This window comes from Cnephaeus nilssonii (genome assembly GCF_951640355.1).
Source record: "Cnephaeus nilssonii genome assembly, chromosome: 1".
Taxonomy (NCBI): Eukaryota; Metazoa; Chordata; class Mammalia; order Chiroptera; family Vespertilionidae; genus Cnephaeus; species Cnephaeus nilssonii.
Window position 1 is genome coordinate 84350896 of NC_137072.1, and position 25598 is coordinate 84376493.

Sequence of the window (25598 nt, forward strand, 5' to 3'; positions counted from 1 at the left end):
ATTGAGCCCACAACCTAGGCGTGTGCCCTGACCAGCAATCAAATTGGTGGCAACCTTTCAGTGCATTGGATGACGCCCAACCAACTGAGCCATATCAGCCAGGGCATCCCCTATTTTTAGAAATCAGCAGAAGGGCCTGTCAAATCCAAGATAATTCTCATGATGAATAAATTCCACTCAGTCCATTCTCTACAGTCTGCCAAGTGTATAGTACATAATGCATTCATGTGTCTGAGTATACTTTTACATATATTGACTCACTTAATTCTCTTAACTGCATGAGGTAGTAGAATTAGTCCTAGTTTAAGCATGAGAAAATTGAGGTGTAAAAAACTTAAACTCATTAAAGGTCACATTGTTCCTTACCCAAACAACAGCCTTTTAACCAATTTCCTTGCTTCTGCTCTTGTTCACACAATAGCCAGAGAGAATTTTAAAAATGTGTTAAATAGGCCGAAACCTGTTTGGCTCAGTGGATAGAGCGTCAGCCTGTGGACTGAAGGGTCCCAGGTTCAATTCCGGTCGAGGGAATGTACCTTGGTTGCGGGCACATCCCCAGTAGGGGGTGTGCAGGAGGCAGCTGATTGATGTTTCTCTCTCATCGATGTTTCAAACTCTCTCTCTCTCTCCCTTCCTCTCTAAAAAATCAATAAAATATATATATTTTTAAAAAGTGTTAAATAGGTAATGTCATGCCCTTGCTCCAACTTTCTAATGTATAAGTAGTCTCTTTTACCGCGTCCAGCACGGCTAGAGAGCAGTCCACGAATCCTGAGTAGGGGCAGCTAGGGATTGAGAAAATTGAGAGACACAGGGACAGAAGGGAAAAGCTGGGGCTGGGTGGGACAGCTGGCCCTCTGATGGAGAGACAATGACCCAGAGCTGGCACAGCACACTTATTTTATACAATATGATACCAGAAAGTTTTACCAAAGTTTAAGATAAAGGAAATTATGTGAAATCATGGTTAAAGATCAAGCTGTAATTCTTCATTCTTGTGGCTTCTTGTAATTGCCCCTTCTGGCTGGGCCCGGATAATTGCATCCATTCCTGGTGCCTGGCTTAACGTAGATAATGAAACCCACCCCCTGGCACCTGAGCCAAAGGTCAGGCTGACAACACACCTGCCTTTGGCAAGGTATCCTTCCAGGGCATGGCTCTGCCAGACCCCACTGCATTCAGATGACAATCAGCTCAAGAGCTTTTCCCAGGTGCTCTCTACACTAATGGTTTTTCCTTTCACAATTCAATGTGGCCTATAGGCTTAAGTGATCTAGTCTTTGTTTACATCCACATTGTCTCTCCTTCCACTATTTCTCTTGCTCACAGACCTCCAGCAATACCAATGTTTGCAGTCCCTCAAAAAGACAAAGCTGCCCTACCCAGTTTGGCTCAGTGGATAGAGCGTCAACCTGGGGACTTAAGCGTCCTGGGTTCTATTCCGGTCAAGGGCACATGCCTGGGTTGCGCTCTTGGTCCCCAGTGGGGGGTGTGCAGGAGGCAACCGATCAATGATTCTCTCTCATCATTGATGTTTCTATCTCTCTCTCCCTTTCTCTCTCTGAAATCAATAAAAAATATATATTTGTTAACGTAAAAAAACCATTGAAACCTGTAAAGAATTTTGTGAGTTTATTTGAGCCAAACTGTCGACTTATGCCAGGAAGCAGAACCTCAACAAATTGAGATAATGCTCTGGAGAATGGCGGGTGACATTTGTATTTATACATTGCAATCAAAGGAGGGACATAGGTGGGTTACATGAAATTCATTGGTGATAGATTAAGGAGGTGGGATAAAGCAAAGTGGTGGGAAAACCCTGGGATTGGATAAAAAGTAAAATGATGGACATATACTTAGGTGGGTGCAAGAACAATTAACATGATAATGAAGGAATTTGTGGTATCTGTCTTGGTGCCCACCACATTTGGTTGTGCCCCAGGGGCTCCAGAAAAAGGGAAGTTACAAGTTACTCAGACATTTCAAGGGTATGTTATCATAGATGCAAAAACACAGATAGGCTCAGTTAAGGTAAAGGTTGACCTTGTCAGTGAAGATACTGGCCTAGGATGTAACTGCCCACCATAACTGCTTTTAGTTAAAGTTTAATTTCAGATCATCATTTGTGGTTACTTTAGGTCTCTGAATTTGCAAGACTGCTATGCAGGCCTCCCCTGAGCTTGTCAGGTCAGCATGTGGCCCCTTTCCTCCACATATTAAAAAAAAAAAAAAAAGCCCTAACCAGTTTGGCTTAGTGGATAGAGCGTCAGCCTGCGGACTGAAAGGTCCCAGGTTCGATTCCGGTCAAGGGCAGGTACCTTGGTTGCAGGCACATCCCCAGTAGGAGGTGTGCAGGAGGCAGCTGGTCAATGTTTCTCTCTCATAGATGTTTCTGACTGTGTCCCTCTCCCTTCCTCTCCGTAAAAAAATCAATAAAATGCATTAAAAAAAAAAGACAAAGCTGTTTGCACAGGCTAGGTGGCTCAGTTGGTTGGAGCAGCATCCCATACATCAAAAAGTTGTGGATTTGATGGAGAAACCAAGATGGCGGCATAGGTAACACCTAAACTGCTGCCTCACACAATTTCAAAACTACAACTAAAAGGCAAAACGGACATCATCTAGAACCACAGGAAGGCTGGCTGAGTGGAAATTCTACAACTAGAAGGAAAGAGAAACACACATTGAGACTCACAGGAGCTGAGAAGGCAGAGGTACGGAGGCCCACGCGCGCAGAGAGGGCTGGCAACTGAGTACGCAGCTGGCTTTCTCAATCAGGAGGAAGACAAAAGCTCCCGACTGCTCTGAACTCCAGTTCCAGGCGAGACTCTGGGGACCCAGACTTATTTGGGGAGAAAATGGACTGTCTGGCAGCGGGTGAAACTTGAGGGCAGCTTTCTCTCAGAGGTGCTTGCAGTGATTACTGCGGGACACTGAGACGCAGGGGCCTCTTAGGGCAGGGCTGACGGGAAGCCATCGCTGTTGGCTCCGCCCCAAGACTACGCCCCGTCCAAGCTGAGCACAGAGGCTTTTGCAAGTCTTGTCTTATAAGGGTGTCTCCAGCACAGAAGTTCTCCCAGCGTAGACACAGCTGATCCTCACAGCCAATTGGCGTGGAGGTCAATTCCTCCCAGTGATACCAACAACAATCAAGGCTTAACTACAATAAGGCTGATTTGGGGTCTGCAAACCGGCTCACTTCCTGCATTGGCTCTGAGACGTGGCTCTGCCCCTGTGCTGTCTTGTCCAAGTCCCTCATGCCACCCCACCTTGCTGGGCAGCATCTCTCATCCCCTGGAGCCCCATTCAGAGCACAGCACCCTCAGCACTCCCCTGCAGTTCCAGGGACCAGCTAAGCCCATGCCCCAGCCTGTCACTGCAGCCCCAGGGTCATCAAACCAGCCTGGGAGGGGCTGGTGGGTTGACCCCTTAGATAGAGGGGTACAGACACCAGGTGGGCACTCTGCTCACTACCCCTGCCCCTGTCCCTGAGCACCATCTCCACCCCCCAAGACCCTGAGCACCCAGTCTGTGCTGATGTCCAGCTCCTGGACGGCTTGGCCTGTGCAGTGTGGCCACAAGGGGACCTGTCTGCACAATGGCAGGCGGAACAGGCCTCCCAGGGCATCTGGCTGCCCACCTGGTTCCAAAGCCATCCTTCAGCTTCCCCCTTCCCCCTTCGGAAGGGGAACCAGGTGTGGTTTCCGCCCAGCCCAGCAGCCTGCCTTGGGAGGCGGCGGAGGCTGTCGCCATCTGTGGGCCCATTCCTGCAGAAGGTAAGAGTCATCCCTGCCGCCCAGCCAGTGCCCACCTGGAGCCAGCCCAGCCCATCCTTCCCATTTCACAGGTCAGAACCAGGCCTCGGCGCTTCCCTCAGTTGGGATGGAGCAGAGCTGGATTGGGAGTCAGGATGGTCTCTGCAGCTGATGTATGTGGTCCCCATTTTCACGAACCCAGGAGGCTCCAGGGCCCTCTGTGCATTTGTAACTGTGGCTATGTCGCTGCATTACCCTGCAGAGAGGCTGAGAGTAATCGCCCCAGAGATCTCAAACTACAATCTTTTTAATGGTTCCTGAATAGAATATTAAGAGTACATAATTCCACCATCTCAGGTAGCTAAGCATAGCATATCAGATTATGAGGCAGTTTGAGGGAAATGAAGTGTAAAATTGTATTTTCTCCTTTGAAGTTTACAATCCAACAGAGAAAGAACTACTTGTAGCTATTGGAGCTAGCGGTCATTAAGGAACTTTTTGTAGAGATAGTAAAAATAAAAGTTCTATTAACTAATGAATAGCTTTAATGACAGAAATGAGGCCATTCTAAGAAATAAAGGTACCAAAAGGAGATAGTAAAATAATTGAGAGCAAGTTCCCTACTTAATCCACAGTCCTTGTGTAGGCTTCAAGAGAACTGCACAATCAGTGGGATCGGTTGGTAACTTTAGTGTGCATACTTTTCTGGAGAGGGTAAAAAACATTCATATTTTCAAAGGAGTCAATGTTGCAAAAGAGATTTCTTAAAGTATGTTGTAAGTCCTTGGACAAACTTCAAAAAGGTTGAGTTGAGAATTCACATTATGTGTAGAATTTGACCCGTTCTTGAGGCTTTTGTACAGAGAAGGGGTAAACAGGGTAAGTCCAATATTTGGTGATGAGTTAGATGTGAAAAGTTAAGAAAAACATTGAGGATGAAATCAAGCTTCTCATTTGGGAGAATGAGTGTAGCCAGTTACAGGGTTGGTGGAAGATGAATTAAGTTTGGAGCATTCAGACACAGAGAGATGGACAGTTGAATATACAAGTTTACAGACATATCTGGAAGTCAATAATGCTAGTATTAGCTGAAGCATTCGACCATTATTTGTAAACAATGGAAAGTCTCAATAGTAGGAAACATCAATATTTAAGAGGAAAGAGTAATAGAGAAATGATCAAGAGATGTTGGAATATATTGTTGTCTACCCCAGGAAAGGAGTGGGTAAATCAAACACACTCCACCAGAGATTAGGTGAAAGTAGGGTAAGAAATGCCAGCTTGTTAATGTTTGAGAGGTAAAAAAAGTATAGACTGTGTAGGTGATTGGTAAGAGTCATACCAAGTTTAAGGGGTTTCATGGACACTCAGATAAAAGTTAGTGACCTATAAAATCCTCATGGCTGCATAACATAAAAGACTCTCAATCTAGATGGTTTATAGACTGATGGTGAACTATAATACCTCTCAGTAACAAATTACTGGGTACACTGCTCAGATTTATATTGTTACTAGACGCCCGGTGCATGAAATCCATGCACGGGGGGTGGGGGGGTGGGGGAGGAGGTCCCCTCAGCCCAGCCTGCACCCTCTCCAATCCGGGACCCTTTGGGGGATGTCAGACGGCCGCTTTCACCCCGATCCTTACCCTCTCACAATCCAACTGCTCCCCCCTGCCAGCCTGGTTGCCCCTCACTGGCCCCTCTGCCAGCCTGGTCACCCTTCACTGCCCCCCCGCCGGCCTGGTCACCCCTCGCAGGCTGTTGGTCAGTCATTTGGTTGTCCCTCCCTAAACCCCCTGCCGGCCTGGTCGCCCCACGGAGCCTGCTGGTCAGTTGTTTGGTCGTCCCTCCCTAACCCCCCTGCTGGCCTGGTCGCCCTACGCAGCCTGCTGTACCCTTTTATTAGTAACTAGTTTATTAGTAACTAGTTTATTAGATAAGAAATAAACTAGTTATGGTTATCACCTAGGAGATTCCAATTTCTGAAAATGATAGTACACTGGGGATTATTAGTGTGGCTAAAATATGTATTATCAGAATTAAAAGAATGTTGTGACCCACATAGACTCCCACCATAGCCAAGTAAGATTCACTAAGTCTTTCATTTAGAAGGCAAAGGTGGCTGTACTTTTTTCCCATGGCAAATTGCTCTGACACCCATCAGAAGTTCTCAGAAAAGTCCCCTTTCCATGGCTTTCACATTGCCTCTTCATCTTATTTTGTGTCTTCCCTCCTCTCCCCACTTTTCTTGAGAAAAAAAAAAAAAATCAAAATGAAAACAAAACATGTCTATCAATAGCTAAAGATACACACCATTTTCTGAGATACTGACTGCAAATAAAAAACCATGTCCTTAGAATTTTCTAAAGATCAAATTGAGGAACGAGAACTTTATTGCTCTTTATCAGCTGTTCTTAGATAAAATCACTTTAACTTTCTAGAACTCATGGGTTGAGATATAAGTAGTAACTTCAGAGCTCTATAATAGGACATGATTAGCATTTAAGAAATATATTTGATTGTTACCCACCTAGCAATGACCATATAGTGGGAGAGGTTAATTTTAAAATGTTCTTAAATATGTACATATATTCTACTAATCCATGAATCTAGAAAAGCAATTATTCACTAAGTTTTGTTTTCTCTGATTTAAAATCTTTTCATCTTGACTGATTTTTTTTTTACAGCTAAACTAGAAAATTATAGTTTTTCTCCTAAAAAAAAATGCTATGATGTTCTTTTCTTATAAATTGCCCTCTCGTATTTTCTTGTCAGCCTGCTTCAAGGAAATCCACGTATTCAATATACTTGCTCGCAGTTTGGCCCACACCAAATGGTTGTTTAATCCAAATATCTGAGCAGCAGACTGAGCTGATCCTTCTGGAGAAAGTATGGTTGAACAGCCAAGACCTATTGGTTCAGAAAGGAAAAGACAGAAAATTGAGCTGTCAATTAGTACTGAAAATACTACTTAAGCAAACTATTTTGTACTCAGAGAAGTCCTATTAACCATGTATACTAATAATAGCCTAGGGCCATCACAACCAGACAGATGACCACTCACCAGGAAGTGCATGGAGCACCTCTGGGTCCTGCCCCCGTGGCCCACAGGCTCCTATCACAGCAAGGCTGGCGGCCCAGTGGGCAGGGCAAGGCAGGCGCAGAGAGCAGGGCCTGACTGCCAGGCACCGGGGCAAAAAAGCAAGCATGCAGGCCCACAGATAGACAGCAGGGCCTGGTTGCCAGGTGCTGTGGCCCACAGACAGACAGCAGGGCCTGGCTGCCAGGCGCCAATGCCTGCAGACAGACAGCAGGGTCTGCCAGCCTCAGCATGCCGGCAGTCCCGCCTCCGTGCATGAGCTGCAGAGGAAACACCTTTTCTGACCACTCACTGGCTATGCTCCCTATACACCATTCACAGAGTTCTTGGTAACTTGGGTAATAAGAATCCAAGACGGTGATCTAGGGTTTTTACACCTCAATCCTGGCGAAAAAAAACAACGAAGGTACGCTGCTGGAGGGGCTAAGAAATGTCATATCCTGCCCTAGCCAGTTTGGCTCAGTGGATAGAGCCTTGGCCTGCCGACCACAGGGTCCGGGTTCGATTCTGGTCAAGGGCATGTAATTAGGTTGCAGGCTCCTCCCTGGCCGTCACCCAGGTCAGGGCTCATGTAGGAGGCAACCAATCGAAGTGTCCCTCTCACATTGATGTTTCTCTCTGTCTCTTCCACACTCTCTAAAAATCAATGGAAAAATATCCTCAGGTGAGGATAAAAAAAAAGAAAAAAAGAAAGAAAAAGAAATGTCATATCCTATGAAGGAGACATCTTGAAAATGCCTAAAGTTGTCATTTTTTTGTGGTGAAGGGACTGGAGTCTGTGTTGATGAAAACACCTTGGTGGCTACGGTGGCCGGCAGTGGCAGGAGCAGCAGGGTAATGGGGGTGGTGCCTTCCCCTGATCAGCCCGGTCACCTCCTGCAGAGGGAGGCCAGACTGTGGCTTAGGCCCGATCGGGCTTAAGCTGTCAGTAGGACATCCCCTGAGGGCTCCGATTGGAGAGGGTGCAGGCTGGGCTGAGGGCCCCCCTCCCGTGCACGAATTCGTTCTCTGGGCCTCTAGTAAATAATAGAAACTACTATATTATTGTTATCTCAAGTATTTCTGTAGAACAGTGGTTCTCAACCTTTCTAATGCCGTGACCCTTTAATACAGTTCCTCATGTTGTAGTGACCCCCAACCATAAAATTATTTTCATTGCTACTTCATAACTAATTTTGCTACTGTTATGAATCGTAATGTAAATATCTGTGTTTTCTGATTGTCTTAGGTGACCCTGCTAGCAGTTCTCAACCTGTGGGTTGAAACCTGGGCAGCTATTGACTCCTCACACTTCATCCAAATTTGGTTCTGATTGGTTGGTTTCTATGCCAATCAGCATCTCTGGGCATATCAATGGGCCTGATTAGAGAGGCGGGGCTGATCAGCAGCCCCAGTGGAGGCCCTAGAGAAAGAGAGGCGCGGCTGCTGACCAGACCCAGAGGGAAAGAGAGAGGCAAGTGCTGATCAACAGCTGCCATGGAGGCTACGGATCAGACCCTACTTCTCTGTCCAGGCCTCTCTTCGGGCCTGATCCGCAGCCCCCTCAGCAGTCAGTGCTGGGTCGCCATGGCAACCCAGCACTGACTTCTGGTCGTCGTTTTGCATGTTACGGACCCTGGGTTTTTATATATTAGGATTCTCTATACTATTGTGCATGTTTAAATTTTTTAATAAAGAATTTTAAAAAATTCAATGTATCTTACCACTGGGTAGTCGAAGAGAAGACCACACATCCTGAGCGCCCCAGTCTGCAGTGAGGGGAGGACAGCTGATAACTGGGTATGCAGTGTTACCAGACATCACTGGTCCTAAACCATTGCTTCTGCCTGCCACTGCCACAAAGACTGTAGGAATGCCATCCCCTAGGGAAATCACAAGTTTATCATTATGCTAAAAAGATATTTAAAGATAGGTTGAAAATAAGGGCCCATGTGTCTTAAGTCCTTCAGTTCATCAGTCTCCAGCAAAAGCATAAATAAGACATTACATATTCATATATTATTATATTCTAAATATAAGGTTCACTCTGCCACTTATTATACATTAAGCAGTGAAGTATATAGCAAGAATAGGTTTGGCCATCTTTGAGATCTATAGGGTAAAGGAGAGGAGCGGGTTCCAACGTTTAAAGGGAATGGCTCAAAGCCACTTCAATTATTGCCGCTTAGACTCAAGGAAACAGAACACTACCACCAGACTACTTGTCCTTCAACAGAGTAATAGAGGCTAGAGCTTTAGGTTTAAAAAAAAGTTGAAGGCAAATTAAATATAGTACTCAAATATTTAAAACCTTTCAATATATTTTCTAATATTTCTCTAAAACATTTCATTCTTTGATAAAATTAAAAATTGCTCCTTTGCATTTTTTTGGAAAAAGAGGTCTGGCTTTTATTACTTTATTCAAAGGATTCTGAAACCTTTCCCTCCTCTCTAAAAAAAACTTAATTTCAGTCCTGTAGCAATGACCTTTGAAAAGAATATTCAAAAACATTTTTTTTCCAGTTGAAAAACATTGGGTTGTGTCTCTAGGGCTCCATTATTTAATTTATTTATTTCATTTTATTTTTTAAAATATATTTTATTGAATTTTTACAGAGAGGAAGGGAGAGGGATAGAGTTAGAAACATCATTGAGAGAGAAACATCGATCAGCTGCCTCCTGCACACCCCCTACTGGGGATGTGCCTGCAACCAAGGTACATGCCCTTGACCGGAATCAAACCTGGGACCCTTCAGTCCGCAGGCTGACGCTCTATCCACTAAGCCAAACCGGTTAGGGCAGGATCCATTATTTTAGATCACTGCTATTTCATCAAGAGATTTCTTTTATATATTCAATTCTGAAATGATTACTTAATTTCATGTTTGCCTCCCAGGAAAACCTGGTCATTAACCTTTTGCACTCGGATGTCGAGTGTGACTCGACACGGTTAGCATCGGTAGCAGCTCGTATGTCGAATTGTATTGAATGTATCAATAATTTGAAATATAAAAAAATCCAAATAAATAAGTTTGTATGAAAAGAAACTCCAGTTTTTTATTCTACTGCCACGCTTTGTAAAATCTGGGGCATTTAAAAAATTAAATCCCGAGTAGAATAAAGGAATCGAGAAAAAAGCAAGCGAGTGCAAAGGGTTAAAGATACTTGAGAGGATCTGCTGCTTCAACCTTAGGCTTTCCGTAATTGACATGGGCCCTATTTTCTGTTGGAGGATTTAAGAAATAGTGTTTGAGAGGCTTCTTATTAGGTAAAGACAGCCTGGCCTGTATAGCTCAGTGGTTGAGCGTCGAGCAAGGAACCACGAGGCCACTGGTTCAATTTCCGGTCATAGCACATGCCCAGGTTGCAGACTCAATTCCCTGCAGGGGGTATGCAGGAGGCAGACAATCGATGATGTTCCTCTCTCATCATGGATGTTTCTATCTCTTTATCCCTCTCCCTTCCTCTCTCTCCAAAAAATCAATAAAATATATTTTTTCAAAAAAAGACTAATTGTAGTCTTTATCTTCCTTCCCTGCTTGAATTGTCAAATCATTCTCTTTAATCCACTCTTTTATAAGCATTACTAGCCTAAACATAAAATTCTCTGGCAAAATCTGGAGAACGTCCTGAAATGCTCGTTATCTAATGTTTACCTTCGTACTCAGCTTTAATCCTCAGCGTTTCATCTGGGCCTTTATGGGCAGAGGTGACCCGAAGTTCACATGGAATGCCAAAATATCCACAAGCCTTCTTGATTTTTTCACAGTGACCAAGATCAGAAGTTGAGCCCATTAATACTACGACCCTGCACTGACTTTCTGATTTCAGAAGCAACTGGAAGAGAAAAACATGCATATGCAAAAGAAGATAAAGACAAAAATGGATAAATATTGGAATGAGTTAATTTACAGAGCTACAGTTTATACTAAAATTACATATGGACAGAATATTTTCTCTTTTAATAGACCAAATTTAAGATAAACAGAACAAAATATAAGAGAATTTATTTTTCAAAGTAACTTCTATAAAGAGTTCTTCATAATTAAAACCAAAAGAGTATGATTTTTAAAAATATATATTTTATTGATTTTTTACAGAGAGGAAGGGAGAGGGATAGAGAATTAGAAACATCGATGAGAGAGAAACATCGATCAGCTGCCTCCTGCACATCTACTGGGGATGTGCCCGCAAACAAGGTACATACTGGAATCAAACCTGGGACCCTTGGGTCTGCAGGCTGATGCTCTATCCACTGAGCTAAACCGGTAGGGCGAGTATCATTTTTTAACCAGATAAACTGTTTATTATAATAAGCAAGGGATAGATATTCACCTTCTAACTAATAATAAGGATACTATAAATATATTTTATCCTAAGATTTTTAGTATATTGTTTTATTTATTTATTTATTTTTTTATTGATTTCAGAGAGGAAGGGAGAGAAGAGATAGAAACATCAAAGATGAGAGAGAATCATTGATTGGCTGCCTCCTGCATGCCCCCTTCTGGAGACCGAGCCTGCAACCCAGGCTTGTGCCCTTGACCGGAATCGAACCTGGGACCCATTCAGTCCACAGGCAAACACTCTATCCACTGAGCCAAACCCGCTAGGGCAGTACATTCTGCTTAATGTAGGTTTTAAGGCATAGTCAGCCAAAATACAGAGGTTGTTTTATAAATCTCTAAGTTAGTCACATGGAATCCAAATGCATATTCCCATGGAAATGATGATCTGAAAGATAGCTATGACCATTGGATAACCACCCAGCCTATTCAATTCCCATAGCATCACAGTAACCATAATACCATAACTGTTAAAGTGACATTTTAATGTCACATGGAACTCCAATTCTGAACTCTGATTATGAAACCCAGGCTAATGGAACTCTGAGTAAGTTGGTAAGAAATGCAAGACTTCTCTTGCAGGGGCCGGAGGAAACAAGGATTCTCGGTTTCCTCAATTGGATTTGGGAGAAGAGTAATGGAAGCTTAATAGCAGGGGATCCAAGGATCCAGCTAAGGAGGATAGTTCAGCTGGTACATTTCCTAAAGATGCTCCTTTATTTTAAATCACTGGAAAAAGAAAAGCACCGCACTGTCTCTTTTGTTTTCCTTTTTTTAAAAAAAAAATTTTATTTAATTGATTTTAGAGATGAAGAGAGAGAGAGAGGGAAGGAGAAGGGGAAAGAGAGAGAGGGCAGGAGGAAAGAAGGGAGGCAGGGAGAGAAAGAAACATCAATATGAGAGAAACATCAATCAGTTGCCTCCCATGCACATCCCCATCAGGAATGGAACATGAGACCTTTCAGTGCACAGGATGACATTTCAATCAACTGAGCCACACCAGCCAAAGCTGTTTTCCTTTTTGAAGTAAGAATTTCTTAGAGAAAAAAACATAATCTAGCGTGGATTTACAACAAAAGGTTTACCTCTACTCTTTCAGCAACCCACTCAAAATTTTTCTTAACCATCTGGAGCCCTTCAGGAGTTACTTCCTTGAGGTCACGATATGACTAGAAAATAAAGACAGAATGTTGAGGCTGCAAGTATTCTAATTAGTAATATTCTTGCTATCTGAAATTATTTGGTTTCTGAGTTTTCGGTACAGATTATGAAGAGTTTGCCTAGCAAAGGGTATATCTGAAAATGTATCTGAGTTTATGAATTCATTTCCTGAATTAGACTAAAAATGCCATCAACAACAAAGGTTCAAATCATAATCCTATATAATAAAGAGCTAATATGCAAATGGTCGTTGCACCCTCGCACTGGGGCCGGGGGACCTGAGGCCAGGTCAGGAGACCTGAAGCCGAGCTCCTCGCCCCGGGGCCAGGCCGGAGGACCTGCGGTTGTACCAAGGGACCTGAGGCTGCACCCCCCGCTTGGCGGGGCTTGACAGGCATGGAGCTAGCTGGGTTTGGGTCTCACTCGATTTTGAGGCACGCCCGTGGGTGGGAGGGGATTTGACTCTGGGTCCCACGGAGCGCCTCAAACTCTGACAGGAGGGAGATTTTCATATACATTTTACTAATTTTCTTTCATCTCTGACACTTCTATTATAGACAAAGGGCAAATACCAATATTAAAATATTACCTCTAATTAATGCCCTTTTAATGTGCATGAATTTCGTGCACCAGGTCACTAGTCTATAATAATAAAAGCATAATATGCTAATTAGATGGGACAGCCAAACATCTTCCCGGACGTCATTCTGGATGTCCTTCCCGACGAAGCCGTAGTGGTGGGGGCTGAGGCAGAGGTGGTTAGGGGCAATGAGGCAGGCAGGCAAGTGGATAGGGGTGATCAGGTAGGCAGGTGAGTGGTTAGGGGTGATGAGGCAGACAGGCAGAGTTGTTAGGGGCGATCAGGCAGGCCAGCGGTTAGGAGCCAGTGGTCCTGGATTGCAAGAGGGATCCCTGCAGAATCGGGCCTAAACCGGCAGTCAGACATCCCCTGAGCAGTCCCGGATTACAAGAGGGTGTAGGACAGGCTGAGGGACAACCCCCGCTCACTATGCCTCTAGTAAATAATAATTGCCTTTCTTTCCTCCCACTTTTCCTTTCTCCTCTACCGAAGCCTGATCTTGCAATGAATAAAAAATAACAACCCTGAAGTATCACTTACCTGTTTGTCTTTCTGTTGGCTTCGATCTCCAGATGGCCAGAGTCTCCAGGAATCATTATCAATAACATCAGCAAGAACAATTTCTTTGGTGGTGACATCAACACCAAATTCAATCTAGAAACAGCAGATCACCGAAGAAAAGTTTTTCAAAACTACACTACTAAAGACATTTCTCAGTTGTAATTTTTTACTTTCAAATCTCCATTTTATTTGTACCTTCATATCAACCAGTGTACAGTCCTGAGGCAACCAGGATTTCTCCAGTATTTCAAAAATAGCCTGTGTAGCATGATTCATGATATCCACTTCAGTCTGGCCTATAACAAGTCCAGCAAAGCAAAATTTTGCAGCAATGAGTTGTTCCTCAGACCACTGTGGATCATTATTGGCATCATCCTGAAAATAAAGTATAGGGTTACAATTAATCTATAATAATAAAAAGATAATATGCTAATTAAACCAGACATCATTCCGCACGTCATTCCTGACAAAGCCGGGTCCTGGGTGCCTGCGGGTAGCCCAAGGGAAGCCAGCCTAGGTCCCGGAGGGAAGCTGGTGCTGGCAGCTGGGGAAGGAAGGCCTACTCTTGAACGAATTTTCATGCATCGGGCCTCTAGTTTAAATATAAGATGTTTGAACTTTTCTAATAATAATCTAAAGACCTTTTTTCCTTGAGCATGAATCCTCAAATATTTCTCTAAAAAATTTCCTCTAAAGATTGAATTTTATTAAAAATACTCTTTAATTCACAGCAAATATATTCAGTTGATATACTTTCAATAGTTTCTTTAAAACTTAAAATATTTGGTAATATTTTAATTATAAAGTATTGAAAGAATTTGGCCTATCTCTAGAAACTAATTTAAACACAAATATGGGAAGAGAAAAGCGGTTTCAATAAAGAAAACCAATACAAATTCATAACCAATGACTCCTTCTTCCTTTATTGTATGTTCTTGCTTATAAGAGACATTGATAATAGTTTTTCTGTATCTATAATAATAAAAGCGTAATATGCTAATTAGACCGGACAAAGCAAGGACCAAGCCCCTTGCACGAATTTTGTGCATCAGGCCTCCAGTTAGAATATAAAAGACCCCTCATAGTAGCCTTTACTTCAAACTCTTCGACAGTACATTAAAATTTTTTTGAATTGTTACTTTTCTTCCTAGTAATTGCTAATGTTATTTTTGTTAGTCACCTTGGTAGAAAGTAAGATAGATTTTCAAAGGTGTTTCCTTTTCAAAGCTGAATTATGATTGCTAATGGAAGTATACATTATTTACATGTTTCTGGAGTGACAACTGTAATGCAAAAGTTTTTTTAATTGTTTTTTTGTTTGAGAGGGAATGGGATAGAGAGATGAAAACATCAATGAGAGAGAAACATCATCGATTTAATGTTTAAATGTTTGACTTGGTTTTAAGTTTATAGTTATGTTATAGTAAGACAGATGCATAAATACCTTAAAAAACATCTCCACTTTAGGAGGGTAAAATTTGTACCCTTCTTTGACACCAGGATTTCTTTTGAGAAAAGAACCAGTTGCTATTCTTCTACAAACCCATTCAATTGGAATCATTTCACACTTAGGTGCAATGAAAGCAGTTTCCCCACATTTTCTGGTGAAAGCAGTTTTGATACCTATATATGAATAACAAAAAGTAAAAAACAAACAAACAAAACACCATTAAAATTGTGTTTTAGAAAGTAGATCTGAGGCATAATAAAACTCTATCCTTACAAAAAACAAAATCCTATCTAGCTAATTACATTTCCCTTAAATGACACTATCAAAAATAAATGTAATTTTTAAAAAGTAGAAATAGGAAAAATTAATGTCTTACTATTACTTATCAAAATACTCAGGCCTATTTCATTTTCATGTCACATGGCAAAATATACCCTGGATCAGAAGATCTGAGTCCCAGTGTCTTTATCACTCATTAATTTTTTCATTCAAAAAATACTTATTGAGAACATCTGCCAATGAGTACTTGACTTTGCACAAGGCACATAACTTATCTAAGTGGCACTAAATCATTAGATTTGGTTGCAGGATTCTCATGTTCTATCGTCCATTATTATACAGGCCTTGTAAAATATTGATCTACTTAGCACAATCAGCTATAATCTTAAATTTTGGATAGCATTTTTCTCTTAATATTAGAAGTAAATTATCCTTAAAAAACCACCCAATAAGTAGCAGCAGGGACATAATGGCCAATTTGGCCAAGAGCAAATAAAATAGTTGGTCCTTTCTCTCCCTTCTCTCTTATTCAAACTATTATTGGGAAACTAAAATAAAGAGCTGACTTGTGATGTTTAAAATGGGAACTATTTTATGTGGTAGCCTTGGAAAATAACCTCTTTAAAAACAGTTACAATGTTTATCACAAACCATATCAGCATTCTATTTCTAGGATTTCTAGGTACTAACATTACAGCCTGAACATGAACGTTATGTTAAACTCATGTAGGAGATACTTTAATTCCCATTAATGCTACATTATTACTTTATAGAGTGATGTAATAACACTTCTACGAAAGGCTATACTGAAAAGAACTGAAAGTAGGTACTCAAACAGGTATTCATACACCAATGTTCACAACAGCATACTAGTAATTCCTAATAGCCAAAAGGGAGAAACAGCCCAAGTGTCCATCAACAGATGAATGGGTAGACAAATGTAGTATATACATTCAATCATGAAAATGAATGAAATTCTAATACATGCTACAACATGCATTAAACTTGAAAACATGCTAAGTGAAATAAAGAATGAATATAATTCATTCCACATATATAAGGTACCTAAAATAGGCAAATTCATAGATAAATGTAAAACAGAAGATACCAGAAGCTAGGGAGAAGGGGGAATAGAGAACTACTATTTAATGGGTCAGGATTTCTGTCTGGGACAATGAAAGTTATGGAAATAGATTGTGGTGATGGTTGCATAGCATAGACAAGAACTGTACATTTAAACATGGTTAAAACGGTAAATTTTATGTATGTATATTTTGCCACAAAGTAACTTTTAAAAGTATCAAGACCTAATTTGTCAGGCATTGCTAATTTATTTTCTTTTTGTTTAACCCTAATAACACCTGATAAGGTAGATAGTATGATTACCCAATAAAACAGATAAGGACACTGAGGCACAGTAGTTATCTCAGCTAGTAGGTATAGGAGGGTTTCCAACCCATACTGAACTCTATGGGCTGCCCACTTAACCACTATACTATACTATACTGTACTGTACTGTACTGTACTGTACTGTATTGTACTGTACTATACTGCCTGTCCCCAAAGTGTTATTATATCCCAATACAAAGTAATACTAGAGCATTAATGCGAATGAACGAACCCGCATGGGCTTAATATAATAATATTCATCTCAAGGCTGCAATGTTAGTACCTCCATTGCCAATCTAATCCTCTAAGACAAAAGTTTTCTTAGGAAAGGATTGGAGATCTTTGATCATACGTATGTATCCATACATGAAAGGAATCTACATTTACGAAAAACTCTGCACTGTTCTGAGTGTTTCATGCATTATCTTATTTAACCAAACATAAAATTTTTGAGGTAGGTATTATAATTTACATTTTACAGGGAAAGAAGCAGAGACTCAAAGAAATGAAGTGGAAACTCTAGGGTATGCTGCCAGTGAGTAATGGTGCCTGGACTTGGAAGTGCACTGTACAGTTTCAAAACCTATGCTAATTTCTCTGCATTTCCTCTGGGTTTGACCAGTAAAATTAAATGCAAACAGGGTAAATAAATTGTGGTATGCTGCATAAACAGAAAATGACTGGGCTCATGGGCAGGTGATTGACATGAATCCTTAAGTCAAGGTGATTAACTACGTGCCTCACTGCCTGGCTTCAAGAGCTCTTCTTTTTCAGACCTGTTAATCATTAGTCATATTGCTTATTTGTCCAAATCTATTGCTTAAACATAAACAAGTTACTTTTACCCCAAGAAACTCCTCCCAGCCCCCACCCTGTGAAATGAACACATCTAAGGGAACCAAAAGCACAGAACCAACTTATGGTAATAAACTTGTACAGAAAAAAAAAAGCTTCTAAAAAAGACTGATCCAGTTAAACAATATGATTCCTTTTAATAACATGCTAACCATTAAAGCAAATTTCATGACTACACACGATGAGAAAAAGAACTCCCCCCATTTGTCTGTTGTCTACAAAATTCAAAGCCATCAAGATTACTAAGAAAATGTAAATATGTTACTTCATACTCTGAATTACAGTGGCCATGTATGACAGCTAAACAGCCCACATATTCCTGGGGCCATCCATGTATTAAGGCTGCCCAGCTTTCCATCTGTGGTTTGGAAACTGTAGGATTGTTATTCATATCACTACTCTCACACCTAAATGTAATTTCAGTGCATTTTTGTGGGAGAGCTGAAACTTAAAGGTTAAATTTTGATTTTTAAACACTGAGACCAAATCCACAAATCTTATAACTCAGGTACAGCATGTAATATAATTTCCAGGGAAAAACAGTATTACTTATACCTATTATTTGCTCAGTGTTTTATAGTTTGTTCATGGGTGATGAGAAAACTAGAATCCTGATTTATTGATTCTCATTCTGGTACTCTTCCCATTCTAATTTCTAGAAATACCTTAATTTGAAACATAACCCTGGCTGTAAAGAAAGCAATTTTAAATAGACCACTGGTGGTCAATTAGACATAGCATTTATTCAACTACTAGTGGCCCTGCGCACGAATTCGTGCGCTTGTAGCTCACTGCCACTTGCCTCAGCTGGCCGCCTGGCTCATAGCTCATAGCTCATAGCTCATAGCTCGCTGCCCCGCCCTCCTGCTGATCAGTTGTTATGCATCACGGCATAATGACCATTTGCATATTACATCTTTATTACATAGGATTAGCAAGTAAAAATTACATAAAGCTTAACACAACTCTTAATCTATCCTCAAACTGATTTATTCATTAAAAAACCTAGGTTTTCTTTAATTTTACAACATATAAAGCTTGGAAAATACCTTTGAACGTTTCCTGTGAGCCAATAAGTTTCATTTATGTTAAATGTGTCAAATACAATAGTTTAAAGAGAATTGTTAAGAGTACTTCATTTAAGGTAATCAACTTTCCTAGTTACATGAGATGCAAGACTTCCAAAGTTGAACTAGGAGAACCCTAAACAACTTGGATCACTCTAATTCACTTGTTCTTAAACCCTAGAAAGTGTATGGATAGTGCCTTATTCAATAAGCAAATAAAAGCTTGGGTTGTACTTACCTTCCATTACTTTAAAGAGCATATACTAGTATGTGCACGCACGCACGCGCACACACACACACATTCCCCCAGCTATGTGCAATTACTGTGGGTACATAGAAACTAATTTATTAACAATTTATAGTGTTAAGTAACTTGGGTTCGACTCCCAGTCAGGGGTGCATGCCTGGATTGCAGGCTTGATCCCCAGCACTGGTTGTGGTGCATGAGGGAAGAAGCCAATCAATAGATGTATCTCTTCCACATCGATGTTTCTTTCTTCCCCTCCCTTCCTCTCTAAAAATCAGTGGAAAAAGTATCCTTGGGTGAATATTAACAAACAGTGAAATGGTACTTTGGAAGAGACAAAACTATCTAGAACCCATTCTGTACTAACAGAATGTATTTAACTTAAATTACCTTATTTTGTTTTTGTTTTCCTTGATGTCTGTAGCCAAATTTATCCCTGAGACCCAGCAGAGGGGATCAGGGCCCATGGGCCACCGTGTTTCTGTGGCAGCCTTCTGGGCCAGTGCTTGTCGTGGGTGGGGCAGGCACTGAATTTGACAAGGCTGCATAAATTACGTTATTTTGTATAAGGCAGGCATGTTTACCTTGACTGGAAACAAATGTATTAAATTCCCCTTTTGATTTAAGGAAGACTAATGCTTACTGGAACCATTAGTAATGATTAAGGGAAACTGGGAAAAGTGCAAATAAAAGGAGACAAAGTTATTAAATTATAAAATTAGAACTGAGATAAGGAACAAAGTTTTTATTTTATAGGTAAGGAACCAGAGACTTCAAAGGTTGAATGATCCAAGACAATGAGACTACTAAAGGGAAAGAGTGCAAATCTTTTACAGGTTAAGATTTCATACACTACAGACCAATCAGCTGTTTAGTGACTGACTCCCTGCAGAAAAATACATTATCCTAATTCCCCTTCCTTCACTCCATAGAATGTTCTGATCTTGTTTTTACCTTTCTAATAGACTTCTCTATTGGAAAGTCTTCAGTTTTGGAGTAGGAGATAATCTTGAAGATCTTTGATCTAGTCCAAATCCCTCACTTGGGGAATAGCAGGATGAAATGTGGTTAGACTTCAAATACTTTTCAGAGCTTTCAAGTGGAAAAGAAATTTTAAATTCTGTATTATCTCCAAGGATGGAACACAGAATTATAGGGACTAAATTTCAACTCATCAATTAGAGCTGCCTAACACCAGAATTTGCTTCCTTCATAGGTACATTCCTTAAGGTCCTTCATAGGTAAGTCTCTCTTAGGAAGATGTCTTAGAAGTTGCAGGGAAGATTCTTCTTAACCAAATACTACTACTTACTAATTCCAAACCAAGAAAGGTGTTATAGTGAAATCTGAGTTTCTGATTTGATTTAAATAAGCTTACTTGTGAGACATCTCCAAACAAAATGTTAATACAAATAGTGTCATCTACCCATGAAAGAGATTAGAGTGTGTTGTGTGTATACCTCCCTGATGAAGGGAAGCTGTGAGGGAAGCCACTTACTTGCTTCCTATCATAACTAAAAATATATATAACTAGTTATCAACATGTTGTTAATACAAACAATGTGTCATTTCTCCCTGAAAAGGACCAATATGTGTATGTGAGAGAGAACATGAAGGAGGAGGCTACTGGGAGAGCCACTTACCTGCTTCCTGTAACAACTGAAAAATACAACTAGTAATTTTATTTGAGATTGCAGCTTTTCCTTCTAGGTGATTCCTTCTGGCTGCATTTCCTGCTGTAATCTGGTCCTTGGACTGCAGGAGCACTTTTCCTGGACTGTCTAACAATTCATAGACTTCTTTTGTTTTACCCTCATAGAGCTTTTTACCAATGTTCAGTACTGTGGAAATAGAATGGAAACATATTTCAGGAAGAATTTTGCTAAATAGTGAAGACTACTTAGAATGATGAATCAATGGAATGATGAATCAATGAACAATAATAATAAACTCATCTGCATAGGAGCTTACCATATACTCTAAAGTATTTCCACATACATCATCATATTTGATTCACACAATTTTGTGAAGAATCATTATGTAAATAATTGTAGAGATCAAGAAACAAGTATCAAAAAGGTAGAGGTCACAAATTAGGAAATGGCAGAGCCAGACAAAATTCTGAATCTTCTATCAAATTCTGTAGTCTTTCCACTATCAACCTGACTCTCAGAGCAGAACTGAAGTAGAATTAAGATCCATTAAAATTAATGTAAACATACTAGTATTTTCACATATATACAATAACTAACCTAGCTTGCAGGGGACCAGGGTTGGGGGAGAGGATATGCTTTATTTTTCCTGACTTCTGCTTTCCATGGCAGGCGAGATAGGCAAGTTCAGCCAAATTGGTTCCCGATTTCAAGTTAATGTGCCAGGGAAGGCACCTCCACCAACAGTTAGCCCACTTGGAAGCACCTTTCTCTCTTTCTCAATCCTGCTTCTCAATCTGCCACCCTTAATTAACCCTTTCTCTTAACAGTTGCAGAAAACTATGAGGAAGTAAGGACAAGAGAACCCAATTTTGCCCTAGCCAGTTTGCCTCAATGGGTAGACTGCTGGCCTGCAAACTGAATGAAGGATCCCAGTTTTGATTCTGGTCAAGGGCATGTACCTGTTTCAGGCTCGATCCCCCACCCATCAAAGTTTCTGTCTCTCCCCCTCCCTTCCAATCAGTTTAAAAACCAATGGAAAAAATATCCTCGGGTGAGGATTAACAACAATGAAACTAAGAAAGAGAACCCAATGTTGATGCAGGTTGTAAGACCTAGATGACGATCAGAGATAACAGAAATTCAAGGACTTAAGATTTCCAAGGGGAGAGAAATCACTCATTCTCAGTATCAGCATTTTTAAATGTCCATGTGCCAGGTAGTAGGGATATACCAGTAAAGGAGACGAAGTTCATGCTGTCAAGTGACCTGAGTCTGAGGGAAGCTGAAATTAGACATCTAGTAAGTAGAGTGTAAGAAATATACAGACTATGGGATCACAGGTTCATAGTGGGGCCACCTAACCTAGTCTAGACCTCAGAGAAGAACAACTCGAGGATTAGGCTGAGATCTGAGGAATGATCAAAGTTTAACCAGAAGACGGAAAGGGGTAGGTAGTGGTAATGAAAAAAAGACCATGGGGTGAAGGGATACATGGCAGAACATCAGTATATCTGGGAGAGCTTTGTGTGTACATTGCTGCAGGGCAGGGAGGGTGGCAGCAGCTAAGGGTAGAAACAAATGTCAGGACTTAAGACCTCCACAAGAGTTGGGGAAGTAGGTCATCTCCAGCTAGTGGAGGGAACCACTAAACAAACCAATTACGGTTTAGTTTAACTAAAGTGGCGTGCCACTGCAGGGTACCTAATTTAGAGGATGAATCCCCATCTCCTATTATAATGTATTGATTCATGGACAAGGTTTAAAAGGCCCTTCTGAAGCATCCATCTTATATAAAAACTGCTGTTTGAAATTTTAACCCTGCTATTTTGGCTCCTGTAAATGCTTGCTTGCTTGCTTATATAATAAGGAAAATAAGACTACTCCCATTCCAGAGAGGCCATAAACTATGCCCTAGACAGAGTTGTCAGTGCTGACACCAGGCCAGGCCTTGAGATATGGTCTCATGGCCCCTTCCCAGCACACAGGCCTTCTTTCTCAGAAGGCCGGGAAGTCTCATTCCAAATTTGGGAGACAAAAGAGCTAGAAAAAGTATAAATAGAAAAGGTTTCCTCCATGTTAGGGGGCCCAGAATTTGAAAGACATTTTTCTCTGGGCCTGTGCATAATAAAATGTTAACTCCCTTTCTCGAAGTGTGGCTTGGTTTTTCTCCGGTCTTCTGTAATACTTCAAGATAGCCCCAGCTTAGTGGTCCAAATTCAATGTCTCATTCCTTTCCTAGGACTCTAACTTCTGTAACTGAATTTCTATATCCCCTTCCCAGGCTTTGGACATGCTCTTCCCTTCCCCTAGAATACTGTTTCCTTCACTACTCATCCTTTAGGTCTGATAAGCCACGTTGACTGAGTTTAGACTTTATCCTAAGAACAAACATGTGGCTTTTCAGCATCTAGTAAAATGACAGATTTCTATATTACAAAGATCATTATGGCTGTATGAAGAATGAAATGAAGAAGGGGAGAGAGACCGAGAGAAATAGTGAGGATACTGTCGCAGCAATACAAGCAAGAAACGTCCTGGTCTAAAGAAAAAGTAATGGGAAAAAGACTCGAGATATTTAAACGGTAAAAAAAATATATTTTTATTGATTTCAGAGAGGAAGGGAAAGGAGGAGAGAGAGAGAGAGAGAGAGAGAGAGAGAGAGAGAGAGAGAGAGAGAGAGAAACATCGATGATGAGAGAATCACTGACGGGGACTGCCTCCTGCATGCCCCACACTGGGGATTGAGCAAGCAACCCAGGCATGTGCCCCGACCCGGAATCGAAGTGTGACCTCCTGGTTCGTAGGTCGATGCTCAACCACTGAGCCACGCCAGCTGGGCTAAAAGGTAAAAATTTTAAGAACAATTGTTTCACTTTGGGAGATAACAGAGACAGGAAAAAGTCAAGATGCTGCCTAGGTTAGATAAAAGCCAAAACAAAGTTTGTACCTATTGATTCTCAATTTAGTTGAATCAATACTTTTTAACCTAGTCATTAAATAGGGTAGGAATTTCAATTATGGGTAGAAATATCTTAATCATGGGAAACATGCTACAAGTACCAAAATGCCTGCTACAAATTAGTGGATGTATTCAGAAAAGACTAATGAGGACTGAGACTACTTCATGGAACTGAAACTTACCGGTAAGTCTTGCAAAGTATAGACCTTGCACAGAGAAGCGGTAAGAACACCTAGGAGTCTGATGACCCATAAGATAGCCACGAGCCACATGTGGTTATGAAATAGTTGAAATGTGGTATTCAAAACTGAGATGTGAATCAAGTATAAAATACAGAATGGATTTCAATATAAAAAAAGGATGCAAAATATCACCATTTTAATAATGATTATATATTGAAATTATACTATTTTGGGTATATTGGGTTATATAAAATATATTAAAATTCATTTCACCGGTTTCTTTTTACTTTTTAAAACATGGCAACTAGTAAAGAAAGTTACATAAGATTTCACTAGACAGCCCTGTTCTGGAAGATACAGCCTAAATAAACAGAGAGAGAGCAGTGAACTTGGGTGAATTAACCTTACTGGAATGTAGGCTTAGGATCACAATAGTGAAAAACAAAGTTAAGCTTGAAGAGGTAGGAAGGAAGCAGTATGCCCGATTTGAATGAAAGGGTCTTCACACTGGATTTTAACAGCTCTTGGATTGCACTGAACATTTTTGAGCAAGGAAGTCCCTTTTAGAAACCATATGAGTGACATTTTGGCAGGATTAACTTGCCAAGTCAGAGTAAAGATTTTTGAGATTCTACCAGTTTAGAGATATGGTAGGAAAATTCTGATATGGTACCTTGATTTCATGGAGTTATTATCATCTGAACCTTTCTTTTCAGTCTAAAATTCTTAACCTAAATTCAATTTTTCTATGTGGAAGAGAATGTACTGACCCGCCAATACAGGGACTTTGGTTCAATATACATTTAAAAATTGGATGTGTGAGCAAACTGATGATGCAAATATGATAAATACAAGGGGAAGCAAGGAAACTTTTTGCCTGGTGGCTTCAGAGCTCTCCAAAGCCATCATGGCATCACAAGACTACTTTAAAAACACACTCAAAATCTGGACAGAAAATAGCAAATTTTTCAGCAGGTTCAATGATTAACTTTCTGAAATAGAAGGTTATTATTCAACCTAACAAGAAGAGTCATCTAGTTTGAAGAGTCAACACAAGCTGTTCCTGTGTTTGTTTTTCAGTAACTATTGATTACAAAACTGATTTCCAGGCACCTCTTCACCGGCTGGCCGTTTCTCGTTCTCATTATCCCTTTTCTTCCCTTTCTTCCTCACCCCATCCCAGCCGCAGCTCTGGGTGTTGCAGAAAGTTCGGGGAGGCCCGGGGGCGCTTTATTTACAACGCACAGCACGGCGGCGCCCGGGCCACGTGTCCGCCTGCGCGTCGGCCGGGAGGGGCGGATACCGGGCGATCGGGCACGGCCAGAGGGAGGCGGGGGTCAGGGCCACTGGGCGCGCACGTGTCCGCGCCGAGACCAGGTGGCCGAAGCCCGGGGCCGGGCAGGCGGTGGTGAGCAGGAGCCCCCGCGGATGCCTGGGACGCCCGTTACTCACCCTCAGCTGTCGCCATTATCCTGGGGGGACTGGGAGCAGCGGCCGCGCTAGGCAGAGACGCGGGACTCTGGAAAGGAGGAGTGGTCGGAGAGGCTCACGGGGCGAGGGAGGGAGGCGCGGACCACAGACACTCCCCCGGCAGCGCGACGTCACCCAGAGCGGCGCCCCGTTCCAGAACTGCGGCGGAACCCGGGCTGTCTCTGCCCACCCGGGCCGATTGGGACTCCGGGAGTGAGCGCTCTCCGCGAGGATTCCCGCCGCCGCGCAGGCGCAGCGACGCCCACCGCCCCCTCCCGCCCTCGCCTCGCCCCCTTCTCGCCCGGCGCCGGCGCGGTTCCCGGAGAGGCGAAAAGTGGCGCGCAATGGCGGCCCCTCCCCGTTCCACAGGGCTCGCTGGATGGGGCTCCCTCCTCTGCGGCGAGAGAGGTGCAGAGGTTGGAGTGTACCAAGTAGTGGCGGCGGGGGAAGGCATGGGGGGAGGGCCATTCGAAGGTTACGTCCTCTGCGAGAGAAGTGACGTTGACCCCGCTTAGTCTCGTCACGCCAGCTTTCGGAGCTGGAAAATAACGGAGATCTCCA

The 25598-nt window shown here is 41.8% G+C and overlaps 1 protein-coding gene across 1 annotated transcript; it reads right to left on the bottom strand.

The window, feature by feature from the left end:
• Nucleotides 1-5626: 5626 nt before the first annotated feature.
• PAICS (phosphoribosylaminoimidazole carboxylase and phosphoribosylaminoimidazolesuccinocarboxamide synthase) lies at nt 5627-25575 on the bottom strand. Its single transcript, XM_079774649.1, has 9 exons — nt 25020-25575; nt 20415-20612; nt 14929-15107; nt 13680-13859; nt 13464-13577; nt 12268-12351; nt 10493-10673; nt 8561-8719; nt 5627-6667 (listed from the first exon to the last, which is right to left on the bottom strand). Exons 1-9 carry the CDS (start codon nt 25033-25035, stop codon nt 6501-6503), a joined length of 1278 nt encoding a protein of 425 aa, XP_079630775.1. The 5' UTR covers nt 25036-25575; the 3' UTR covers nt 5627-6500.
• Nucleotides 25576-25598: the final 23 nt, after the last annotated feature.